General features: G+C 44.6%; 1 protein-coding gene across 2 annotated transcripts in view; it reads right to left on the bottom strand.

Annotated features, from left to right (window-relative positions):
* COMMD5 (COMM domain containing 5) overlaps positions 1-27321 on the bottom strand; it is a 503146-nt gene that overhangs the window by 216398 nt on the left and 259427 nt on the right. For both annotated transcript variants that reach the window (XM_044057574.1, XM_044057573.1), the window contains one exon: positions 8462-8557. In XM_044057574.1, coding sequence (XP_043913509.1) covers positions 8462-8557 — 96 coding nt within the window. The remainder of the gene's footprint in view (positions 1-8461; positions 8558-27321) is intronic.

Consider the following 27321-nt stretch of genomic DNA (forward strand, 5'->3'; position numbering starts at 1 on the left):
TTCTGGGTACCAGGAAAAATCTCAGGTAGAAACCTTGTCCCTTTTCCTCTTCCGGTACCAACTGAATAGCCCCCATGCTTAAGAGAGAAAGTACTTGCTTTTGGGCCTCTGTCCACTGATTTGGGTGTAGATCTGGCCATCCGCTTGGTGTTGGCAACGTGTGGAAGTGAAATCTGTATCCCTGGGACACTATATTTAGAACCCATTTGTCCTGGGTAACGAGTTCCCAGTTCTTTGCATGAAGTGCAATCTTCCCCCCAAAAGTGGCAGTTAGTTGAGAAGTGCATGGAAGTTTTAAAAAGAAGTCATTGAGACAGTTTACCATAGGGAGGAGGAGTTTTATTACTCCCAGATTTGGAAGTGGAGGCCCCCCACTGCTTAGTCCTGTGCGTACCCTGGGACTGAAACCTGGGAGCTCTGCTGGATCTGGGTTTGGACTGAGAAGGTCTGGAAGAGGCAGGAAAGGACCAGTTCTTGGAAGGCCAATGCCTACTAAACCTTGGAGGTTGTACTTGTAAAAAATCTTTAACAGTTTGCATAGATTTTGCTTTTTCCTCCATCTTTTTAAGAACAACTTCTGCCTTGTTGCCAAACAGGCGGTCCTGGTTTAAGGGAGCATTCAGTAATTTCGCTTTAACATGATCTGGCAAGGATTGCTCCTTAAGCCAAGCCATGCCTTCTAAGTACAGACCCAGTTACAGCAGCCCTGCAAGATGCCTCTAGTGAATCAAAACCACATTGCAAAGTATGTTTTCCAACTTGTTCAGCTGAATGCAGTGAATCCTTATTTTCAGCACAATCAGGAATCAACATAATTTTCTGTTTAAGCAATCCAATAATATGCTGCTGATCTTTAACATATGAAACTGGCAGTTTAAAGCCCTAATGGCCAAAGTTGCAGAAGTGTATACCTTCTTACCCCATCTATCCAGCGCCCTGGAGTCTCTATCAGAGGGGGTAGGATTTTTGGCAGTAGAAGCTTTAATACCCTTGGGTCCCTGTGAAATGGTCTCGGGGTCCGCAGTAGGATTTTTAAAAAGGAACTTGTGAGAGTCAGGGACCCTGTAATATCTATCAGGTTTTCTGCGAGCAGGCGGTAAAGAGTCAGGGGCCAAGCTAGATTCCGAAAAGGCATCAACAATGTCTAGTACAGGAGGTATGGCTAAAGGCCTGTGCTGGAGCAGTAGTAAGAAATCCCCAAGCCTCTTTTTAGAATCAGAGAAATCCTGACCTTCCCAATGAAAATGCTCCGTGAGAGTATGCAAGGTTTCACCAAAAGAGAAATCCTCTGGGGGAGAAGCAGAGGGAATAGAGTCCTCAGCATTAGAATCCTCATAGGTAGATAAGGGTAAATCCTGGTCATCAGAGGAAACAGAAAATTCATAATTCTGGTCAGAAGTATCATAAGCAAACTCAGTCCTAGGTCTCTTAGAGGGGGAAGGCTAGCTTCACCGATTAAAGTAATAAGGTCTTCAGCCATTCTTATCATTTTTTTTTTTTTAGGCATAGAGGCCTGACCATGCGGTCTGGGCGTCAGATTTCTAGGCATGGTACAAGTTTTAGGCCTTGAAGAAGAAGATGGTGTCTGTTTAATACGCAAGTCAGTAGGCCTGAATACACCCTCAGAAGCCAGTGCCTGCACAGTGGCTCTGGACCCATCCAAGGAAGAGACATCCGCAGGTTCCACAATTGAAGCATCTCGCGGCATACCAGACTCCAAAATAGGTCTCGGTAGAGGCCTGCGAATCTGAAGTAGCGGGTGTCAGGGGGTGTGAAAGCGCCTAACTGACTACCGGCGAACTGGCGACTGGCTTAGGAGAAGGTCGTCGGGAGCTTTGGACCTAGGCAGCCTGTTTCTGTTTTTATCTTTGCGTTTTTTCAGAATGTCGGTAGTTGGGTGGCTTACTGAAGACATATCAGGATAATTGAACAGAGCACCATAATATTTACAAGCGAAAATATACAGACGACAGATAGTTTGTGGTTTAAATAAGGCACAAAACCAGTGTGGTACGTCGTGGTCAGGGCCTAGGCAAGGAATACAGTACGAATGAAAATCTTTATGAGGTATTTGCTTTTCACAAGTAATGCAATTATTTACTTCTACTGACATCGATTTAGAGCAAGAAAAAGTTTCCCAATGGGGTACTTAGCTTTTAGTTGAAGACTTTGGTTCTGAAACTCGAAAATGAAAATTTCAGGAGTTGGCCGACGGCACCTGAGAACTGCTTCTGCTTCGAGCACCGCACGACAGGAAAGACTGATGTAATGGCGTCAGCTGCATGTTTTATACCCCTGACGACCTGATGTCATGGAAGAAGGGACAGCAACCGACGCAGGACCCAAGACTTTTTTAATCTGGCCGACTGAGGGCTACTGCAATCAGATAACCCAAATGTGATGACTGCTACAGTGAAACATGAAGAACATCGAACCTCCTGGTGAAACAATAAGGAAGCCAGTCTCCACACATCTGATGTGAGAATCAGAGCCGGGCCCGAAGTGGACGGAGCGCCGAGGAAGGGAACTTTGCCCCACAAAGCCGGAGCCGATGAAAAAAAGTTCCGCTCCCTCAGATCAGACACCCAAGCTCGGGCTCAGAGAGCCGCTCTGATCCGAACTGATTGGATCCGACACGCTCCAGGCAACTGTCAGCATCGAGGAAGCAGGTACAGTCGGTGCTAACCTCCTAAGGCCATCCTCAGATCCAAGTACTCCGAACCCGGTGGATGGATTGGAGAAGGGAAAATCGGTGTAAAAAAGGAAGTGAGTTCTCCCCCTCCAGAGGAAGAGGGGGCTGGCAAGACGCCCATCTGGATCGGAGTACAAATGAACCTCCTCATCATTTTATCAATGTCAACGTCCGATAAGCTCCGCGTGGACCTCGATGAGGCCACAGACTCTGACCTTGCGGGTCGAGGAACCGAGGCCCTAGATGGAGAAGGACTCCTCCGGCTCTGAGGAAAATCTCAGAGATCGGAGCCGAGGGGAGTCACGGATCCTTGGCTGACTTTTGGCAGGAGAAGGACGGTCCAGGGACCTCAGGTCTGTGAGATTTTGGCTCTCTCTCCTTCTCTCTGCCCCTTTTCCGCTCCACTTTCACAGGCTTTGAAATGGGATGTTGAGTCCCAGCCTGGGAGGGAGGAGAAGCAAGGGCAAGAGAGGAAGGAGAGGCAGCCACAGCAGCTGCTGTGACTGAAGCCAAGGATGAGGCAACCACCTCAGAAGTGCGAAAAATGCCTTTCAGGGCCATCTTAGCCTTCCTGTCCTTAATAGCACACAGGTTAAAACCCATGCACGTACAGCAGTCAGTATTTACATGGCCAGTGCCCAAGCACATTACACAAAGAGTGTGGCCATTTGTATGAGACAATTTATGGCCACACTCAGTGCACCTTTTGAACACAGGCTCATCAGCCATGCTTCTATCCAGCCACTCAAACACTCAAACAAGAGAAGGGAAAAAAAACAGAGAAAAATTACCAGCTTTCCCACTCAAACCACTCACCACACTCAATTCACACAGAACACAGTGAAGGGGGAGGGGAAGCAAAGCACACTAACAAACTAAAGCTAAACTACAACAAAGGTTGAATTACACGATGCACCAGCGAGGGGAGGAGAAGAGGGAACCTACACTAAAACACATACTCATTTTCTGACAAAAAAGCTGCTTAAAAGCAGAAAACCTACTCGCTACTCGGAGATCACGATGCTTCAGCAAGCCGCAGCAAACGAGATCTGGGGGTCGGTAGGTAGTGGAGGTGTATTATGGGTAAAGGGAGGAGCTTGTAGCTCAGAGCAGATGCTAGTGAATTTGCCGACATGGATCTGGTATCCCTCAGGTTGAAGACCAAATGAAGTAAACTACTTCAGATCATATACTGTTCTATTTTAATACAAATGAACTGAACAGTGTTGCATGAAGCATATACCTAAAGTAGTTTTTCTAATGTGCTGAACATTTTTTTTCAAAATGTACATGTATTAAATATATATAATATACATAGTGCAGACCATAAGGGGGCTTATAATTCAGCAGAACACAATTTTAACACAATGCTTTCAGAAATGTATTAATTTATTCATGGTGGGCTGTCAGCATTAAGTCTCATCTGCCACACTTGCTCCCAGCATTCTATTCTAAGCTCCCATAGTCCGCCTCTGGGTTTATTTGATACTTTGTTCAGAACCATAAATAAAACAAGAAATTTAAAATGAGGAGAGCTGCGTATGTATATTTTTAAACAATGCAGTATTCCCTTCTTTTTCACCCACCATAATAATGCTCATACACCCCCCATCCGAGTGTTCATTCATTTATGTTAAAATAGGACAGCATATATGTTTTATATTGAGATATATATATATATATATATATATATATATACATATACATACATAGATAGATATATGTCACTGTGTGTGTGTATCTACACATATACACAAATATATTTTTAGGAAAATTTAGTTTTTGTGTGTGAGTATTGCTTTACTGTCAATGTTGCACCTGTTTTTGTTGTATTTTATATAGCATCACAAAAAATGGTTCATATATATCAATGCAACACATGAATTATTTCATGTATCAGTTAATGTATGCTGTTGCTAGTGAATCATGTGCTATTTCTGAAGGTCTAATTAAGCACTATTCAGATTTTTTTTCTGATGAAGTTCATATTTTTTGCTTGGATAAAATGCTTTTTAACAGTTATTAAAATGTTTTTCTTCTACTATATTTATAGTGTCCTTTGTGGTTTTTGCCAGTGGAACATTTGTTTTGGCTGCAAATTACAAAAACATCTACAGAAATCAAAATAAAATCAGATATTTTAATTCCATTACAGCAAAAAATAAAAGTGACTGCAGATAAATGCAGTGTACCACTCTAGAACTGTAGACTAAATAAATGCCTGGTTTTAGTAATTCAAACTGTAAAAAATCATGAAAAAAAATCTTAATCACTACAACTATTCCTCAAAAATTACACTAAAATTACACTAACAAAGGAAAATAGGGTATAGAACAGTTTGTTAGTAATGCGGTTCACAGGTGTGTACTAGGCTAATGGCCCTGGAGCCTTTACAAACCTAGCCCATAAGATTACCCTGGCATCGTGCCACTCAACCTTAGTTCCTAGTACCTCTGTTGAGTAGAGCCACTGGAGTGATCCTCGGGGTGAATTTTCTACTTCCCATCCACTCATCAAGATTTCTCTTGAAGAGGGCCACTGAGGTGCTCTGCTTGACATGTATGGGAAGTCTATTCCATAGCACCGGCAGTCTCTGGGTTATGAACCTGTCCCTCCAGCATGTTCTGGTGATCGTGGTAATGAGGTTGAGGTCTCTGGAGCGTGTGGTGCGGAGGGATTGGGATTTCTTTAGATGCAGCATTTCAAACAGAGCTGGGTCAGACATGGCTTTGTAAATCAAGCAGAGATCACCTCTAAGTAGGCGATATGAGACAGAGAATAGTTGGAGTTTGAGTCTGTCCATATAGGACAAGTGTTTAAGGCCTAGGATCCCCTTTGTGAGTACTTTTGTGGCCTGTCCAGTTGTTGCAGGTGTCTAGTGATGTACATGCCAAATGGGGCATTGTACTCAATCATTGGCCTAATAAAGGAAGAGTCGAGGGAGACAATGACCTCTTTCTTCCTGGATGCAAAACCCTTAGTAATGAGATGTGCTACATAGGACTTTCTGACCACAGTGGCAACGTGGTGGTCAAAAGAGAGGTTGCTGTCAACTTGTGTTCCCAGACCTCTTATAACACCTTCTGTGTTCAGTGGACTACCATCAATGTGGTAATTCAAGGGAACCAGGTTTTTCCCAAAGGGGATGAAGATACATTTTTTGGCATTGAGCTTAAGGCCATGGTTCTGTCACCAGTCGTTGGTCTCATTGAGGCCTTTCTGTAGGATGTCAACATCACTTGGGGAGTTAATAATAGCTCCCAACTTGCAATCCTCTACGATCTTTGTCAGCCAGAGTCCCTTCGTGTTGGCCTGGACTTCAGAGAAGTAGATAGTGAACAGGAGAGGACCCAGGACCGAACCCTGTGCGACTCCACTCGTGACTGGTTGGCAGTCTGACTTGGAGTCAGCTATTTTCACACTGTGGGTTCTGTGAGCCAGGTTTCAAGCCCACCTAGTGATATGGGGGTTGATGCCTAGCTTACTAAGTTTTTCTATGATTCTTGAGTGGGGAATGGTATCAAAGGCCTTGACCAGATCAAGGTAGGCTATATGAACCACCTTACCTTCATCCATAGCTCTGGTGACTGACTCAAAGAAGTTGACCAAGTTGAGCAGTCATGATCTACCCTTCACAAAACCAACTGTGTAGGATCCAGAGAGTTTGGAGATTCCCTATATCCTTGTTTATTAGGTTCATGATGATGCGTTCCATAGCTTTGCATATCAGACTCGTCAGGCTAATGGGGCGATAGTTCCCGGGGTCTGTAGTCGCGCCTCCTTTGCGGAGAGGGATGACTGCAGCAGTGCGCCATTCGGTAGGGACAAAGCCTGAGGTGAGACTATGACTGAACAGGACACACAAGTGAGGTGCCAGTTCACTCTGTAGTTAATGTGGAACACAGCCAGGGATACTGTCAGGTCCAATAGAAGCTGTATTCTTGGCCTTGGACAGTACTGTTTTAACCTGTGCAGCAGTAATACTGGGTGCCTGGCAATCTACTGGTATTGTGATTGGTCCTTTGGGGGGAGGGGGGAGAGGGGTACAGTTAGCACTGAATCTGTCTGCCAGTATTTTTGCAATATCAATTGGCTTGGTATAGGAGGTACCATTGTGCAGTAGCTCAGAGCAAATCTGGGTATTGCCATGGAGATTCTTTACATAACTATAGAAGGCCTTGTGGTTGCCTTTACTGTCTGCTGCAATTCTGTTTTCATAGCTAGCTTTAGAGGATCTGATGACGGATCTCAACCTTTTGTTGAGGCTGATAAGGGAGTTTTTCTAGTGTTGGGACTTCACCTTATTCCACATCAGTTTCCTCCTTCTGTTGTAGAGTTTGCTTATGGCAGGGGACCACCAGATTGGCTTCCTTGTTTTTTTTTTTTTTTTTTTTTGAGGAGAGCATCTTCGTTCTATTAGGTATGGCGAGATCCATGCATTTTTGTACGTGTTCGTACAGTGCATTGCTGTATGATTTGGCGGTCATGCAACTATTCTCCATTTGCATGGGTGCTGTGAAGTTAACCACCTCTGTTTTTAGGAGCCCAAAGTTAGCTTTGGAGAAGTTTTTCATGGCGGTTACCTTTGTTGGGGGGTGGGAGGGATGTGGATTTCCAAGGTTATTAGCTTGTGATCGGATCTAACCAGGGAGGACTTGACTAATGGTGTAGAGCAACGGTCGCCCATGTTAGTAATGACCAGGAAAAGGATGTTGCTACCTTTACTGGGGGTAAGAAAGAGCTGGTCCAGGGCACTGGAATTAATGAATTCCAAAAAGCGTTGGGCAAGTGTACTGGTACATGAGTAGTTTTCCCAGTTAATGGAGGGGTAGCTGAAGTCGCCCAGTATAAGAGTGTTAGGTTGGACCCCAAATTTTCTCCAGGGTGCTTAGGAATGTGGAGTGTGAATCTTGGGGCATGGTTGGGGACCTATAGCAAGCTACGACCTGAATTGCTGTCTTACCCAATGTTAGCTGCACCTGAAGTATATCAGATGCATTATGTTGGACTACCAGTCTGGAGGTGTGCGCATCCTTTATGAATATGGAAAACACCACCACCTTTGGAGCTTCGGTCCAAGTTCTGGGGCCGAAAGGTGTAGAATGAGTTGTAGCCTGATAACATCTAACCTTTTACCAACTTTAATTCTTTTTGGTGCTTGTATTAAAAGAGGTAGCAAGAAAAGAGACAAAGCCATCCTTAACTCTGATGAAATAAATGCAGAGTGGACTAATTGTTAGATGGCCTCCAGTGAGATTAGTTTTTAGTGGTGTAGGCCGGCTGTCTGTCGGGATAGGGTGCAGCTCTCCCACAACCCTGAATAAGAAAGTGGGTACAGGATACAGAAAAGAATTGATAAACTGTTTTCTAGATAAGCGTCCCGGTTTCAAAAACATATGTGTTTCCTTGAAATGTTCTTCGAGTGACTATTCGTGGCATCTATGCTTCAGTGTGAAGTGAACAACCTGGACTTGGCTGGCAGCTGTGCTTCACATGAACACAAACATGAATGGACAGAAAGAGAAATACAAAACTAAATTCTATGGATATTTCAGCATATAATTACAGCATTACCAAGGCAGCATTTCCAAAATATTAAATGATTTTAATGTCTAAGCACCAAACAACCAATGCCAGACATGAAAAATCAAGAAGCAGATTGACACAACAGTATATTAACATCAGAAATCAGAATATTAGGGGGTTACTTGTCCACCAGAACTATAAATGTAGAAAAAACATGGTAGTCAGCAGATGCAACTATCATACCTTGTAGAAACAGCAACGTCCACTCTCCATCTGAAGTCTTCAAGACAGGGTAGTCTGGTTCCTTGCTGACCAGCTGCAGTTTCAAGAACAGAACGTCTTTTGATGGAACAAGGAAAGAAAGAGTAGTTTACAAACCAGTTTTGCAAAAAAGCACAAAATCTGGTAAGCTCAGCTACAGTAATTTTTTACAACAGGCAAGTTAATGTACACAGTACATCAGCTTAATCACTTAGTTGAAAGATAGACATATTTATCATGTTTTACGAAGAACACATATTATTAAAACAGGAAAAAACAGAATATCTGTAAGAACAAGCTTGACATAAACATAGTTTTGCCAGAATAAATCCTACATAAATACAGTATTCTCTTTGCATAGATCTAGAAATGCAGCCATTGTAAAGTGGGCCTATATCTTCATTATATATATCACATTTTACATATGGTTTTATTAAGTGCAGTTTCAATAGAAAAAAGAAATTATGTCTTACTATAACGTTCCATCTGTATTGTTGATCCTCGTTCAGTCATTACACATGGGTATCGGTTCCGAGCTCGGAACCCGAGCCAGCCATTTTCCAAGCTCGCGTCAGCTTCAAACTCTCGAGCTAAACTCTTACCCACAATCCCCCTCTCCCTGTTAACTCGGATTGAGTTTGCAAGTCAAAGAAGGTAGAGGCTACCTCTGGTCAAATAACATAAGAGAACCAGATGGTGAGATCCACTAGAAACCACAGGAGGGGAAAAGAGGGAGGGTCGTAATGACTGAACGAGGATCAACAATACAGATGGAACGTTATGGTAAGACATAACTTGTTTATCTGATATAGTTAATCCTCGTTCATTCCTTACGCATGGGACAAAGTCCCCAGCTACCTCTATTCCTGGGAGGCTCTCATGGAAGGACATTCCTGAGCACCATAGAACCGAAAGATGCTCTTCCCCTGGAGGCAAAATCCAATTTGTAATGATTGATGAAGGTATGAGGCGTAGCCCAAGTTGCAGCTGCACAGATGTCATGTAAAGAAGCTCTGGCATGGAAGGCAGCAGAAGTTGCCACTGACCTTGTTGAATGAGCTTTCATGGTAGTAGGCAACGAGATATTACGTTGTGTATAAATAAAGGTGTCACAGTCCTTCAACCATCTAGCTAATGTGACCTTAGCAACAGCAGATCCTAATCTAGGTCCAGAAAAGGCCAAAAATAACTGGCCAGATTTATGAAAGGGTTTAGTCCTGTTTAAGTAAAAATGGATTTGCCTGTATGTAGGCAATACTCTCCTCTGTTTGAATGATTGGGAAAGAAAACTGGCAATTCAATGACTTGATTAATGGACATTTCAGAAATCACTTTAGGCAGAAATGATGGATTAGTTCTCAGAGACACTCTATCTCTATGAAAAATCAAGTATGGACTCTTGATACATAAGGCTTGAAGTTCAGAAATACGTCTGGCAGATGTAATAGCGACCAAAAAACAAGGTTTTCCATGACAAATACTTGAGGTCGCAAGAAGAGGCTGGTTCGAAAGGTGACATTGTCAGAGCTTGCAGAACTAATGATAAATCCCATGGTTGAATAGGTTCTCTAAAAGGTGGCTTCAGATGATTCATACCTTTTATGAAGGTCTTGCACAATTTATGAGATATAAGAGAGGAATTTTTGACACCCTCATGAAAATTAGAAATTGCAGTCAAATGAGCTCTAATGGTAGAGGCCGACAGACCCGAATGAAACAGGTCGGCCAGATAGTCTAGTATTATCGACACTGGTGCTGAAAAGGGGTCTACTTGTTTATCTTTCAGCCAACAGGTAAATCTTTTCCACTTGCTCAGATAAGTAATTCTAGTGGAAGACTTATGAGAAGCAATGAGAATATCACATACTGGTAAAGAAAGATCATTCTGCCTGGCAATTAAGGGAATTGGAGTAGCCAAGCAGTGAGCTTCAGGCTGTTCAAGCTGGGATGAATCAGATTCTGTGGGTGTGAGATCAACTCTGGGGTTGGATGGAGAATCCATGGTCGATCTAGTAGGTGAGGCCAAAGGAAGGGGAACCAAATCTGTTGAGACCAATATGGTGCTATGAGGATCACCTTGCTCTTCAACCAACTAGCTTTCTTCAGAAAGTGGGGAATGAGGGGAAAGGGTGGAAATGCATAAAGAAGACCCGAGGGCCAATCGTGGACTAGAGAGTCCCTGAGTGACTGCCTCGGAGGAGGAATAAGGGCGAAGTAGTTGCTGCAGTTGTAGTTGGTCGGGGATGCAAAGAGGTCGCAGCAAGGACGGCCCCAGCGGTGGAAGATCTCCGCCGCTATCAAGGGATTCAGAGACCACTCGTGAGGTTGAAGAATGCACTTGCTGAGTCTGTTATCATGTTGGAACTCCCGGGAATGTGCGTTGCTAGAGGAAAACGGTTGGTAGCCATCGCCCATTGCCATATCCTCATGGCCTCTCGACAAAGGGGGTAAGATTTGGTTCCACTTTGCTTGTTGATGTACCATACCACCGCCATGTTGTCTGACTGAATCGCAATTGTCCCAGACGGCAGCAGGGGATGGAATGCTTGCAACGCCAGAAGCACCGCCCTCAGCTCTAGAACATTTATATGCAGATAGGCCTCCAGTTCAGACCAAGTGCCTTGGACTGTCTGTCCCTGACATAGCCCCCCCCACCCCATCAGGGAGGCGTCCGTGGTCACTGTGGCCTTGGGTTGCTGGGGGGAGAAGGGGCGAGACCATTGTGAGAGATTGTGTGTCATCCACCAATTTAAATCCTGTTTGCACCTGTGGGTTACTCGAATAATGGCTGAACGAGGATGCTGAAAATGATACCACTGGGTGAGCAGTAGCCATTGTAGAAGCCTCATGTTAAACCTGGCCAGGGGAACAATGGTGATGGATGCTGCCATAGAACCCAACAGCTGTAGAACTGAGTGAGCCGTGGATTTTTCCTTTGAAAGGATTGGAATTAGTTGTTGCTTCATCCTTAGAATTCTGTGCTCTGGAATAGCAGCTCTGCAGTTTTTTGTGTCCAAGATAACCCCTATGAATTCTCTCGACTGAGATGGGGTGAGATTGGATTTCTGCCAGTTTATGGTTATGCCTAGCCTTTGAGCAGCGAGGAGAGAGTATGCCAGGGCTTTTTCCAGTAGATGTCTGGTGGGGGCGGAAATGAGCCAGTCGTCTAGGTATGGAAACACCTGGAATTCTTTAAGTCACAAGTGAGCTGTGACAACTGCCATGCACTTTGTGAACACTCTGGGGGCTGTAGAGTCCGAAGGGCAGAACTCTGAACTGGTAGTGACTGGCTCTCGCATGGAAGCTCAGAAATCTTCTTGATGGCCTGTCCACCTTTATGTGGTAGTACACATCTTGAAGATCTATAGAGCACATCCAATTATCTTTTTCCAAAAGCAGGAGGATAGACTGTATTGTGACCATCTGGAATTTTTGTACTCTCACAAACTTGTTCAATACACTGAGATCCAAAATTGGTCTCCAGTCCCCGGTTTTCTTTGGCACCAAAAATAGTCTTGAGTAGAATCCAGATCCTATCTGGTCTGGAGGGACTATTTGGATGACTCTCTATCTTCGCAGCTTTTCTATCTCTAGTGCTGCTTCTTCCCTTTGACTGGATGGAATGTCGGGAAGATTTTTTGAAGGTCAAAGATTGAAGGGGATATGATAACCTCTGGTTATAATCCTTTGTACCCACAAATCGGTGGTGATGATTAGCCAGGCAGAAGGGTACAAGGAGAAACGTCCCCCAACCACCTCCAGAGGAAAGGAGTTGGGCCGCTCTTCAGGAGCGCTGGTAGGATTGACCAAGGAAAGAATCTCTGGAACCCTGTTTACGCAGACCCCCTCTGCCCCAAAAGGAGAGTCTTCCCTGAGAGTTTCCCGCTCTGCCTCTGGGGGAGAACTTGGCCTGTGTGTCACGGAAAGGACCCTGAGATTTCTTGAACCATATCTTCCACTCTTTTAGTTTCGGGAGAAAGCATGTTGAGGGGGAGAATAAGAGACACCTACGGCAGAAAGGGTCTTACCGTCCTGTTCACATCTGGCCAGTGTGCTTTTAACTTTGGGCCCAAACAACGAGGAGGCCTCAATGGGGGCATTAATAAAGGAAGACTTAAAGGGTTCTGCGAAGTTGCACAGGCGCATCCAGGCGTGTCGTCTCAAGACTGCAGCTGAACCCGCTGCTCTAGCTGCTCCTTCTGATGCATGAAATATCAGTTGCATAGAGGAGTTAGATATAGATTCAATGGTGGCCAGCTGAGAGGTCACTTTGTCACGGACCTCATTAGACACGGCACCAGCCAAGGTTTCAGAGAGCTCAGAAACCAGATCCCTTTGAAGCCTGGTAAAATGTGCCATATAATTCAGGGACCTGTTAGCAAAGGTGCGCTACCCTATCCTGTCCAGGGCCCGGGACTCTCTGTTAGGCGGATAGGCAGTCTGGCTTTCTTCTTCTGCCATATCCTTTTTTGTTGCAGCTGCCACCACCAAAGAATCCACAGGAAGACCTTTGGACCAATGAGGATCCGAAGCAGGAGGGGACAAGATCTTATCTGGCCTCCAGGGAATAGCTTCGACAGTATCAGGAGCCTTCCAAGCACGCTGCACGATGAACTGGACAAGCTCATCGGCAGGTGGAGTAACCCAGGAGGTAGGGGGGCCAGGCGCGAAAAGCCTGCAGGAACACAGATTCCTCAGAGGTCGGATTAGAAGACTGCCAGTCAACTCTCTGTTTCAGGATTCCGAGGATATCACCAAAGGATACCTCAGAGGGTGACCGAGGGGATCCTTCCCCCTCATCGAAATCTGTGTCTTCAATGAGGGACTCCTCTGTGGAATCCATGTGCTTTCTCTTACAAGAACTTTTCTGGTGGACCTCCTCAGCGGGAGAGGCTGGAGAAGACAGCGGAAAAGGGGATTCCTGAGGGAATATGTCCTGCAGCCCTTGCACCCGGTGTCTGCTAGATGCGACTTGTGAAACCAGTGTACCAGAAGAGGGCGGAGGTATACAGTCCGTTATCGCCAGCAGCAGCGAAAGCCTTCTCCATCAGTTGGAAGGCTGGTCCACCCGAAGAGGAGTGTTTGTCTAGGACAGGGGTCACCCCTCCCCTAAATGGCTCTGCCTGCCGACCCGGAGTCCCTGGATGGCTGTGGAGCAGCAAGCTATGTGTGTCACAGCTGACATCCTGGGTCGTAGCAAAACTTTCCTGCCACAAATGCAACTGTGGTTCCTTAGTGTGATCCATAAAGGGAACTGCAGAAGGGGAAGACTATGCTATATCCATGGACTTCAAAGGCAATGAAGGAGGAGAATAAGAAGGGGTCTTTGGAGATGGGTGATCACCTCCCAAGGAAGGATAGTTCCTGAGGGGTGGGATACCTCTGGACAAGAGTAGCTGGGTTCACAAGACACAACACATGTTCGGAAAGGCTTCTAGTGGACTTCACGGAGACTGAGGGAGAAACAGGCCTGTCCACAGAAGAGGCAGGCTCGGTGCCCATTTCATTTGACCGCACCGAGGACAATGGTGCCGGAAGAGACTAAACTACTGGTTGTCTGCACTGAAGAAGTCATCGGTGCCGAGGTCATTGTCTGCACCGACACAGGGATCGGTGCCAAAGTGGTTTTCAGTGCCGATGCTGGAACCGACAAAACTGGACTCAATAATAAAGGCGTCGGTTCCGAGGAAGATCTCTGAGCCGACGCGGTCAAGGTCTGCGCTGACTGAACGGTCGGTGCAGATACAGTAGTAATGGTCAGAACCGAGTAGCCGATATATAGTAGGCTGCAGGAGAAGACGGAGCTAAAATCACTAATGGAGCCAAAGGTCTAGGCACCGAAAGCACTGGGGCCGACTGAGAGAGCACCGGAGCCAAAACTTTAGCCTTTTTAAGATTTTGTTGGAGGGAGTCCCCAGCCGGGGACGAAGACAAAGATTTAACCTTAATAGGAACATCCAAGATTTTCTTATGGGTTCAAGGAGGGGTTGAGGCCTCCGACCCAGAAATAGCCTCTGAAAAGGGAGATTTTAGAAGTCCCCTTCAGTACCAGCTTGATTTTCCTTTCCAACAAGGTCCTATTAGAAAAGTTCTCACAAATAGTACAGGGTGGATCAACAGTGTGTCCACAATCAGAACACCGTTTAAAACCCCGGACTACCTTTCTTATCTGCCATGACAGCAAATTAATTAATAGAAAAGGTACCAACAATGGTACAAGAGAGTATCCGAAGGTATGAGAGAAAAGGGTGAAAGGATTACCAACGATGGTAAAGAGAGAATACCTCGCGGTAAAGAAAAAGCAGAAAAACCTGAAGAAATTATGAATGCTAGATGCGATAGGGTGAGAGACAATAAAATATGAACTTTTCTGACAGAAAAGTAATCTGTAACGCTATTAAACAACAATTGACCATACTTAGCTCAAGAGAAGTAGCTTGACACGACCGAATGGCAATGCGGCAAACCAAATCTGAGGTAACAGGGAGAGGGGGATTGTGGGTAAGAGTTTAGCTCGAGAGTTTGATGCTGACGCGAGCTTGGAAAATGGTCGGCTCGGTTCTGAGCTCGGAACCGATACCCACGTGTAAGGAATGAACGAGGATTAACTATCAGATGGAATGTTTCAATGAAGGATACAAATGAGCTCGGTGAAATAACCTTCACACCAAAGCACTGATAAGGATGAAATGTGCCAAGTGTGCGTGTGGAACATTTGGTACACAAACGGATCTTGTTTAGATGGTACAAGGCTTGGGAAGCAAAGAGGCATGAAGAATGTGTAGGAGATTTACAGGGTTTTAATATCAGAAATACTTTTCTACACAGAAGTTCAGTTTAGATACTTAGGAAATTGAGTACACAAGTCAGGTCGGTCTGATGTCCATGATTCAGATATTCAGAGGTCAGTAAAAGACCAAAAACAGAAAACAGTACAGTTTAACTTAACACTGCCATTACAGAGAAACAGAACAATTCAGAGTTATAATGGACAGTATAACTTATTCTTCACAGCTACAGAAGTCTAAATATTCAGTCTGGTTCAGTTTATTGGCAATTATTTCAGACAGTATCAGTATAAGACTTGTTATATCTACTTCCACTGTATGCTGCTACCATACAATAAAATTACATTTATCAAACTCGGTGAGTAAAGACTTTTCTTTTGAATGGTACAAGATTTGGCACAAAGGAGAAATGCAGATATTTGGCATCTGACCAGTACAGGTAATTAAAAAATATAGACATTTATTCCACTTCTTACAAAATCAAAAGCAAATGCTTGTAAGAGGAGCTCAGCAGAAAAATGTACTGATCACGTATATAGCTTACAGTCTGTTTCAAAATGTGGCAAAGGTTTCTGAATTTTAAGAAATAAATATTAAATGAGAACAAATTTCAATTAGAATGCCCAAACAACCTTACTATATGTGACTTTAAAATGTGCTAGTAGTTAACCTGTGGATATAAAATATTATTGGAATGCAAGTTATGATACAAACAATGACAACTATTTGACCAGAGGGTCCTCCCAGAAAAAGTACAAGACAAATTGCCATTTACTAGATACACCCATCCAGAACACCTGTTGACTTCCTGACTCTTTATTCAAAAACTTTGTTTTAATAATTGTATTTTTTAGCTCTTTGCTACCTGCCTAATGATCATCCCTCTCTCAGCCAAATGGAACTTTTACCCCCTATCACCGAGGGTTAGGGTTGGACAGGAGGGGCTCTCATGTAGGCAGCAATCAGGTACGTTTTGAAATTTTTTCCCATTTTTGTCCTAACCCCTTGTACATGGTAACCTATGGAGAGGACATGCAATGGGTATCTGCACTACTTCTCACTTCCACAAGGGGTTGAAATCAGCAGGACTACCCTGCTCATCTACAGGAGAGATCACATGTTTACTCCCTAGTCTCCACCAAGGAAATCAACCAGTATGCATTTGCCTCTAAGCGTGGACCCCCCCCCCCCAACAGGGACACAACCATCCCCCCTTACTGTGCTGATCTGAGCAGTTATCAAACTCAAATCTCGTGGGCAACAGTCTGGACTCTATCCCTCTACATCTCCAGTATAAGCTAATTTTATTTATTTATTTTCACTTCGCTTGTGTTTTACTTTAGGTTTTGTTCACCAAGTCAGTCCCGCCAGTCCTGGTTGCCTTTTCGAGACAAGCCTGAGGTGGAATTCATACTGACTAAAGAAAGTATGACTAGTGTACTAGGGAAATTCTGCTACTCTTTGGTGAGCGGGGGAAGAACTTTGGTGTTGCCAGATATGTTGGACATTAATGCTGCAGGCACTAACTTGTGAGCTTGGTGAATCAGAGATGGACAGAAGTATTTTTCAACATCATGACAGTGGTACACATACAAAAAAGAAAAGACACTAAAATAGTCATTTTCATGCATTATACATTTTCTTTAACAGTTATCATTCACTCCAATATTACATAAATTGCTCAAGTCCTCCATCCATTCTCAACCCCTTTCCCATTTTTTGCACATGGGTCAGGGTATCACTCCAACAGTGACAATCTAGAGCAAAGGTTTACACCACTGGGTGGCTAGCCAAGCCGCAGTAGTTTATCCATTTGTACCACACATTCACACCTAGGGCCAATTTACAATGTCCAGTCCATCTACTGTATGCCTTTGGAATGTGGGAGGAAACCAGAGCACCCAGAAAAAACCCACACGAATACAGGGAGGACATGCAGACACTGCACAAAAGGCACCCTGGCTGAAAATTGAAGTGCAGAACCTCTTGCTGTGAGGCAACAATGCCAACCCACTGTTCTGTCCCAGTCTTCCCTTAACCTGCACTCCTCTTGGTTATTATTCTGCATGTATTGTTCACGTAAATTCCATTTATTTCTATGTGATTTGCTCCTTCTCTTTTCCAAAGATCCTACCTCCAATCTTTGTATCTACTTCACAATATTCAATACTTCAGTTATGCTTGGGTTTAGACCTTGTAATTTCATAGGTATATACTAGGCTAATGACCACTAAGGCGTTTTCAAGCCTAACCACACATTCCAAATCTCTGACAAGTTCTGGTTCCCTTGGTAGAGTAAGCAGAGGCCTGTGAGATGAAACATTTACAAGCAGGGGCCTGGGAGCTGAACCATTTACAGACTGCCTGTGAGAATTACAGACATACATGCCACATCAGGGATTTAATTTTCTGTTCCCTATCCAAATGAACAAGTTACACCTAAATTGGATTAGGGAGGAAAGTACAGTTGTGTACACTTACCATAAATGTAGATGTTAGAGTGTATTCACTGTTGCAGTCATTACATTTGGGTAATCTGCTGGCAGGTTGCCCTCAGTCGGCCTGAATAACAACGTCTTGGGTCCTGTGTCGGTTGCTGTCTCCTCTTCCATGACGTCAGGGGTATAAAACATGCAGCTGACGCCATTTTATTCAGTTTTTCTTGCCCCAGATGTCAGGTGCCCCCCAAATGGGGAGCAAATTATATATATATATATATATATATATATATATATATATATATATATATATATATATATATAAATAAACAGAAATATATATAAATGCAATTTTAGCAACATAAACTTTACCTTCATCTAAAAGCAAATACACCACAAAGGCTTTAGTGTATAGTGAAGGAAAGAAAAGGTATAGAAAGGGGGATGGCGGGTAGGTAACCCGGACTGCAACAGTGAATACACTCGAACATCTACATTTATGGTAACTGTACACAACTGTACTATGTTCTTCATGTTTCACTGTTGCAGTCATTACATTTGGGCAGAATCCCAAAGCTATGGATCGGAGGATGGAACTAAACAGCATTAGGAGCGGCTATACGGCCCTGCAAGACTGCAGTGGCAAAGCCTGCCCTGGATTTGGAGAAGAGAGGCAAATGATAATGCTTTGTGAAGGTATGAACAGAGTTCCAAGTAGCAGCTTCTAGAATGTCTTTGGTTGGAACCCCTCTGAGAAAAGCTGCTGAAGTAGAGGCAGCCCTGGTGGAATGTGACCTGATCCCCTTGGGCACAGGTTTGCCATGGTGCAAGTAGCAGAAACAAATGCATTAGCTTATCCACTTAGAAATAGTCTGCTTTGATATAGCCTTCCCCTCTGACCCTGCAGCAAATGCTACCAGTAGTTGCTCAGACTTTCTTAGAGATTTGGTCCTGTTTAAGTAGAATCTTAGTTGTCTGTGTACATCCAATGAATGCAGAATCCGCTCCCCCTTGTTCTGCGGATTTGGGTAAAATGTTGGCAGGTGAATGGTCTGGTTAAGAGCCACACCGGATACCACCTTAGGCATAAAAGAAGGATTAGTCCTGAGGGACATCCTATCCAGGTAAAATATAATAAAAGGCTCCACTGCCACGAGAGCCTGTAGTTCTGAAACCCTTCTTGAAGTGACTGCCAAGAGAAAAGCTATTTTCCAAGATAGAAATTTTATATCTGCAGTAGCTGCTGGTTCAAAAGGAGGCAGGGTGAGTTTTTCCAGTACAAAATTGAGGTCCCATGCAGGAGTTGGTGAACTTCTGGGAGGCCTTAAATTTTTGGCCCCTCTAAGATACTGTTTAAGCAGAGGATGAGAAAAGAGGGGAGGCTCTGTGTTGTAATGAGCAGAGATGGCAGATGCATGGATTTTTATTGAAGAAAAAGATAGGCCCTTGTCGAGCATCTCAGTCAAATATTGTAAAATCTGAGGAATATTGGGCTTTGCTGTGTCTGTTCCTTGTGCTTGGTTCCAAGCGCAGAATTTCTTCCAGTTATCAGCATAAGATTTTCTAGTACTAGGCTTTCTGGCTTCCAAAATGACATCCATCACAGATTTACTGAGAGTTGTTGTTTGAATAATTAACTGATCAGCCATGCTGCAAGATTCAGAGTCTGGAGCTGAGTGTGCAGAATTTGATTGTTCTGCTGAGACAGTAGATGAGGCATTTGAGACCAGTACCAAGGAGGAAGTTGAGACATATTCCTTAGAAGTGGGTACCAGTGCTGGCAAGGTCAGTCCAGAGCCACTAGGATCATTTTTGGTTTTTCCTGTCTGACTTTTAGTAAGACCTTGGCGAGTAGAAGCAGAGGGGGAAAGGCACTGATAGGTTTTTCCAGCTGAAGGATACGGCATCCACTTTCCATGCTTTTTTTGTGATGAGTTCTTGTGCAGAATTTGTCCAACTGATAATTTTGGGGAGAGGCAAATAGATCTATGTCTGGGCTCCCCCATTTCCGTGTTAACATGCTGAAGATTTGTGGATCCAGTTTCCATTCTTGCGGGTCCATAAGATTTCTGTTCAAGTCGTTTGCCACAGTATTTTGTTTTCCTGGCAGGAATTGAGCTTGAAGATGTATTTGGTAAGTCAAGGCTGTGTTCCACAAGGCCATGGCTAGTCTGCAAAGGGGGTAGGAATGTGTACCCCCTGCTTGTTTATGTACCACATAACTGTGGTGTTGTCCATTTTATCAGTAGTTGCCCTGGATGAAGTAAGTCCTTGAAGGGTGTCAGAGCATTCTGAACAGCTACCATCTCTTTCTGGTTGATATGCAGATGCATTTGGTTTGGGCTCCATTTGCCCTGAATGAATCTCCCCACCAGGTGTGCCCCCTCAAGCATAGTCTGATGCGTCTGTAGTTAGAGTTTGGGTGGCAGGGGGTAGAGTGAATGACAGTCCCTTGTTTTGGTGACACGTCTCTGCCCAGCAAAGAAACTCCTGTTGTAGGCAGGGAATGACAGGAATCATTGTTTCCAGACTGTGACAATGTTGACTCCATAAACTTTTTAGGTACCATTGAAGTTTCCTCATATGCAGTCTCGCATATGAAATTAGTAGAATGCAGGATGCCATGAACCCCAAAGCCTGCAGAATTTGTCTTGCAGATAACTGGGTTTTTGTTGCCATTTGTCTGAAGTATGTTGTCAGTTGCCTTTGTTTGTCTGGCGTAAGGTAAGCCATCTGGGCAGTTGTATTCAAGCTTGCACCCAGGAATGTAATTATTTGAGAGGGTACCAGTTGTGATTTCTTTTCGTTTATGGTGTACCCTCGGCATGCTAGAAGCCTTTTTACAAACGCCAGATGTTGAAGAGTGTCCTTGTCCTCTGCTTGAATGAGACAGTCGCCCAGATAAGGATAGATTTGAATGCTTCTTTGTCTGCAGAATGCAATTACTGGTGCCAGGCACTTTGTAAAGACCCTGGGCACAGTAGATAAGCCAAAGGGCAGTGCAGAGAATTGGTAATGCATAAAACCTGCTTTGAAGCGGAGGTATCTTCTGCATGATTCCCTTATTGGGATATGCAGGTATGCCTCTTTTAAATCTAGAGTTGTTAACCAAGCATTCCTGCCTAGCATAGGCAGTAGCTGTTGTAAAGTCAGCATTTTGAATTTTGGAATGTCCGGGAACGTGTTCAAAATCGATAAGTCCAGTACTAGACGCCATGAATTGTCTTTTCTGGGTACCAGGAAAAGTCTTGAATAAAAACCTTGTCCTTTTTCCTTTTCTGGTACCGGTTGAATAGCCCCCATATCCATGAGGGACATGACTTGTTTCTGGGCCTCTGCCCACTGGTTTTGTGGCAGATCCGGCCATCCGTTTGGAATTGGCAAAGTATGGAAATGAAATCTGTTCCCCTGGGATACTATCTTTAATACCCACTTGTCCTGGTAATTAACTGCCAATTTTGAGCATGAAGTGCTAGTTCCACCCCCACCCCCAAGGGGGCTGCCAAAAGGTAAGTGCTTGGTGATGGTAGAGAAAAGTCATTGAGACTGCTTACTGTAGGGTTGTGCTTTGTTTCCTCCAGTTTTGGAGGTGGAGGCAACCCCATTGCTTTGACCTGTAAGAACCCTGTGATTGGTATCTGGAGCCTTTTGAGCACCTGGATTTGCCTTGAGTGGCTCTGTTGGACACAGGAAAGGACCAATTTTAGTAGGCCAGTGTCTACTGAACGTGGGTGGCTGCACTTGCAAGAAATCTTTTACAGTTTGCATAGACTTAGCTTTGTTTTTCATTTTCTTTAAAACCTCTTCTGCCTTATTACCAAATAGAGAATCATGCTGCAAAGGGTCATCCAACAATTTAGCTTTAACATAATCAGGCAGATTTTGCTCCTTGAGCCAGGCATGACTTCTAATCACAGATCCAGTAACAGCGGCCCTACAAGAGGCCTCCAAGGAATCAAAACCACATTGCAAAGTGTGCTTTCCAACCTGTTCTGCTGAATGCAATAATTCCTGTAACTCTATTTTCCACACAATCAGAAATCAACATCATTTTCTGTTTCAGTAAGCCCATAACATGCTGTTGATATTTAAGCATATGAAACTGGCAGTTTAAGGCCCTGATTGCCAACGTTGCAGACGTATAAACCTTCTTTCCCCCATCTATCCAGCGCCCTGGAATCTCTGTCAGAGGGGGTAGGATTTTTGGCTGTAGAGGCCTTTACACTCTTGGGACCCTGAGAAATAGTCTCCGGATCAGCAGCAGGAGTTTTGAATAGAAATTTGTGGGAGTCAGGAACCCTGTAATATCTGTCTGGCTTACTAGGAGCCGGAGGCAAGGAATCAGGAGCCATGCTTGATTCTGAAAACACATCAACAATGTCTAATACAGGAGGTATTGTCAAAGGCCTATGCTGAGGAAGAAGAAATCCCCAAGCCTCTTTTTTGATTCAGAGAAGTCATGACTCTCCCAGTGAAAATGTTCCCTTAAAGTATGCAAAGTCTCTCCAAAAGAGTAATCCTCAGGAGGAGATGCAGATGGGATGGATTCCTCTGCATCAGAATCCTCATAGGGTGGAATAGAAAATTCCTGATCAGAAGAGGAATCAGAAGAAATGGAAACCTGATCTGAAGATTCATAATCAGTGCCTTGCCTAGGCCTCTTAGCAGGGAGGGGGGTGTTGGGAACCCCTGAGCAAGGTAATTAAATCCTCAGCCATTTTGATCATCTGTTTTTTGGGCATAGGGGCCTGAGCACGTGGCTCATGCGTCAGTTTTTTAGACATAGAAGACGTTTTTGACCTTGTTTTTGAGGCTGTCGTCGGTTTAATATAAAAATGTTTAGGCCTGAAAACACCCTCAGAAGCCGGTGCCTGCTCAGTGGTTCCGGACCCATCCAAGGGAGAGACATCCGCGGGTTCAATACTCTGAGAATCTCGCGGCATACCGGACTCTGAATGGGTCTTGGTAGAGGCCTGCGACTCAAAAGTAGCGGGTATCAGGGGCTGCTAAAGTGCCTGAGTACCGGCGAACTGGCGACTGGCTTAGGAGAAGCTTCGTTGTTGGTTTTGGACCGCGACGGTCTGTGGCTGTCTTTTTCTTTGCGTTTTTTGTGAACTCCGGTAGTCGGATTGCTAACTGATGACATTTCAGGATAATTAAATCTTGAACCAAAATATTGAGAAGCAAAAATATACCGACGCTTAATAGTGCGTTGGTTAAATCTAGCACAAAACCGACAGCAAAGCATGTTGTGATCTGGGCCTAGGCAAGGAATACAGTACAAATGAAAATCCTTATGAGGTATTAGCTTCCCACAAGTAATGCAATTATTAACGTTTACTGACATCGGTTAGGAGCAAGAAAAAGTTTCCCCAACAGGGTACTCAACTTTAGTTTGAAGACTTTGGTTCTGAAACTCTAATGCGAAAATTTCAGAAGTCGGCCGACCGGCACTTGCGAACTGCTTCTGCTTCAGGCACCACGTGGCAAGACAGACTGAATAAAATGGCGTTGGCTGCATGTTTTACACCCCTGACGACCTGACGTCATGGAAGAGGAGACCGCAACCGACGCAGGACCCAAGACTTTGTTATTCAGGCCGACTGAGAGCAACCTGCCAGCAGATTACCCAAATGTAATGACTGCAACAGTGAAACACGAAGAACATCTCTGCTTTATATATGGACTTATTTGGATGGGGAGCCTGTTCCAGAGAAGGGGTAGTCAATGGGATACATACTCGTTTCTCCAGTAGGTCCTATTTATACCACAGGCAAGATTTTATGTCTTTATAATGGGTAATTCTGGTGCTGTTTGTTTTGCTGATAAGCAGGAGGTCCATCAGAGTAGGGTCCGACAATCACTTGTATGCCAGGCATACATCTCTCCTCAACAGCCTATAGGAGATGGAGCACCAGGATAGGGCTTTGAGTCTGTCTGCATAGGATATGCTACTTACACCCTGTATTCTTTTAGTGAGGAACCCTCATGGATGTTCCAATTGTTGACTTTGCCTGGTTAGGCACTACACTCAATGACAGGTATGATGAATCCTAAATAAGTACAGTTGTGTACACTTACCATAAATTTAGATGTTCGAGTGTATTCACTGTTGGAATCATCACTCTTGGGTTATCTGCCTGCAGGCAGCCCACAGCTGGCCTGAATAGCAGAGTTTTGGGATTTCTGCGTCGGATGCTGTCACTTCTTCAGTGACATCAGGGGTATAAAACATGCAGCAGATGCCATTACATCAGGTTTTCTTGCCCCAGATGTCAGGTGCCCCCACAACAGGAAGCAATTACATGGTATGGAACACCCCCAGCAAAAAGCAAATACACATGATATAAGATATGCCAAACAAAAAAGATAGGTAAAAGTAAAGAGAAGTCAGGGGGCTGGAGGGAGGGTAACCAGGACTGCAACAGTGAATACACTCAAACATCTACATTTATATTAAGTGTACACAACTGTACTATGTTCTTCATGTTTCACTGTTGCAGTCATCATATTTGGGTTGATTCCCAAAGCTAAGGAAGGGTGGAGGTAGTTTAGGAGCATTAGGGCTAGCAATCAGGCCCTGTAAGACTGTTGTGGCAAATCCAGCTCTGTATTTAGAAAAGATAGGCAAGTGGTAATGCTTGGTGAGGGTATGTATAGAGCTCCAGGTTGCAGCTTCCAAGATGTCCCTTGGTAGGGACTCCTCTGAAAAATGCAGTAGAGGTAGATGCAGCCCTAGTGGAATGTGTTCTTATCCCCTATGGGGTAGGTTTTCCATGGTGCTTGTAGCAGAAATGGATGCAGTGTGCTATCCATTTGGAAATGGTTTGCTTGACATGGCCTTCCCCTCTGCCCCTGCAGCAAAGCTGACTAGCAGCTGGTCGGATTTTCTGAGAGGCTTAGTCCTGTCCAAATAGAATCCAAGCTATCTGTGCACGTCCAGAGAAAGCAGTATCCTTTCCCCTTTATTCTGAGGATTAGGGAAAAAAGTAGGCAAATGAATGGACTGGTTTAAAGCTACACTAGACACCACCTTGGGCATAAAGGATGGGTTAGTCCTGAGGGAAACCCTGTCCACATGGAAGATAATGAAGGGTTCCACTGCCATAAGGGCCTGCATTTCAGACACTCTTCTTGCTGAAGTGATGGCTAGAAGTAAAGCTGTTTTCCAAGAGAGGAATTTCAACTCTGCTGTAGCAGCCGGTTCAAAGGGGGGAAGAGTACGTTTTTCCAATACAAAGTTAAGGTCCCAGGCTGGAGTGGGAGCTCTCCTGGGGGGGGGGGGGGTCTTAATTTTTTGGCCCCTCTAAGGAACTGTTTTACCAGAGGATGAGAGAAGAGGGATGGCTCAGTATTATAATAAGCTGAGGCATGAATCTTAATTGAAGAGAAGGACAGGCCCTTGTGGAGCATTTCTGTTAAGTACTCTAGTATATTAGGTAAGTTGGGGCACTATTGTGCCCATCGCCTGAGACTGGCTCCAGGAACAGTATCTTTTTCACTTTTCTGAATAGGACTTTCTAGTACTAGGCCTCCTTGCCTCAAGAATGACATCCTAGCACCTGCTTAATGAGGGTTGCTAGTGGTGAGCTCAAGGGATTAGCCAGGCAGCAAGGTTCAGGCTTTGAAGCTGAGGGTGCAGAATCTGGCCCGCCTGCTGGGACAGCAGGGAGGGGGTCTGAGACAGGTGCCATGGTTGTAGCACTGTCAGACTGCACAAAAGAGGGTACCAGTACTGGCGAGGCCAGTTGGGTGCAATCAGGATTGTCCTTGGCTTGTCCTGTTTCAGCTTTGGTAGAACCTTCGAGAGGAGAGACAGAGGGGGAAAGGCATAGACTGAAAGGCCTTGCCAGGTAAAGGACAGGGCATCCACTTTCCAAGCTTGACTGTGGGGAGCTCTGGTGCAGTATTTGTTCAACTGATAGTTCTGAGGGGAGGCAAACAGGTCCACCTCTGGAGTCCCCCCATCTGTTCCTCAAAAGCTTGAATATTTTGGTTTCCAATCGTGTGAGTCCATATGATTTCTGCTTAAGTCGTCTGCCAGTCAATTTAGTTTGCTTGGCAGAAATTGAGCTTGTGCACTTGGTTCCACACAGCCATGGCTAGTCTGCAGAGTGGGTAAGAATGGGTTCCCCCCTGCATGTTTATGTACCACATAACTGTGATGTTGTCTGTCTTTACCAATAGTTGTCCTGAAAGTATGAGGTCTTTGAAGGCTGTCAGAGCATTCTGTACAGCTAACATTTCTTTTTGATTGATATGCAGGTGCATCTGTTTTGGGTTCCATTTGCCCTGAATGCACTTGCCCTGCCATGTAAGCCCCCCATGCAAAGTCTGATGCGTCTGTTGTTAGGGTTTGGGCAGCAGGGGGTAGAGTGAAAGCGAGTCCCTTGTTGTGGTTGTATGCCTCTGCACACCAAAGGAACTCTGCCCTTAGACAAGGGATGATAGGAATTATTGTTTCCAGGTCCTGAGAATGTTGATACCATTGAAGTTTCCTCATATGCAGTCTTGCATATGGAATTAACAGAATGCAAGAGGCCATGAACCCCAGAGCTTGCACTATTTTCCTTGCCAATAGCTGGGTTTTTGTGGCCAGTAGGTTGTCAAATAAATTTGTTTCTCTGGAGTGAGGAATGCCATCTGGGAAGTTGTGTTCAAGCTTGCTCCCAGGAATACAGTCTGTTGGCAGGGTACTAGGTATGATTTCTTTTCATTGATGGATGTACCCCAGTGAGATTATAAGTCTCTTTACAAATGCCAGCTGCTGTAATAGCAAGTCCTGACTTTCTGTCTGAATCAGGCAATCATCCAAGTATGGGTAAATCTGAATACTTCTCTGGCTGCAAAATGCAATGGCTGGAGCTAGGCACTTTGTGAATACCCTGGGGGCAGTAGATAAGCCAAAGGGAAGTGCAGAGAACTGATAGTGCATAGAGACTGCTCTGTAGCTTAGGTATTTCCTGCAAGATTCCCCTATGGGGATGTGCGGGTAAGCTTCTTTTAAGTCTAAGGTTGCCAGCCAAGAATCCTTGGCTAGCATAGGAAGCAGCTGTTGAAGAGTTAGCATTTTGAATTTTGGAACCACCAGAAAGATGTTGAGTATAGACAGATCCAGGATAGGACGCCAGGAGTTTTCTTTTCTGGGAACCAGGAACAGTCTTAAATAAAAGCCTTGTTGCCTTTGTTCTACTGGGACAGGTTAAATAGCCTTAATGCTGAGGAGAGAGAGTACTTGCTTTTGGGCCTCTGCCCACTGGTTTGGGGGGAGGTCTGGCCATTCACTTCGGGTTGGGAGTGAGTGGAAGTGGAATCTGTATCCAAGGGAAACAATGTTTAAAACCCATTTGTCTTGTAATGTATTCCCGTTTTTTTGCATGCAGGGCAAGCTTTCCTCCTAAAGGTGCAAGTAGCTGAGCAAGGCTTTCAGGAGTAAAGGATAAGTCATTGTGCAATTTTACCATAGGGGGGTGGCTTACTACTCCCTGCTTTGGACGTGGGAGCACCCCAATGCTTAGATCTGTGCATGACCTGAGACAGAAGTCTTGGTGGTCTGCTGCCCCTGGGTTTGGACTGAGAAGGTCAGGAAGGGACTGGAAAGGACCAGTTCTTTGAA

Source organism: Protopterus annectens, chromosome 15.part0 (genome assembly GCF_019279795.1).
Source record: "Protopterus annectens isolate FY-2018-M chromosome 15.part0, PAN1.0, whole genome shotgun sequence".
NCBI lineage: Eukaryota > Metazoa > Chordata > Ceratodontiformes > Protopteridae > Protopterus > Protopterus annectens.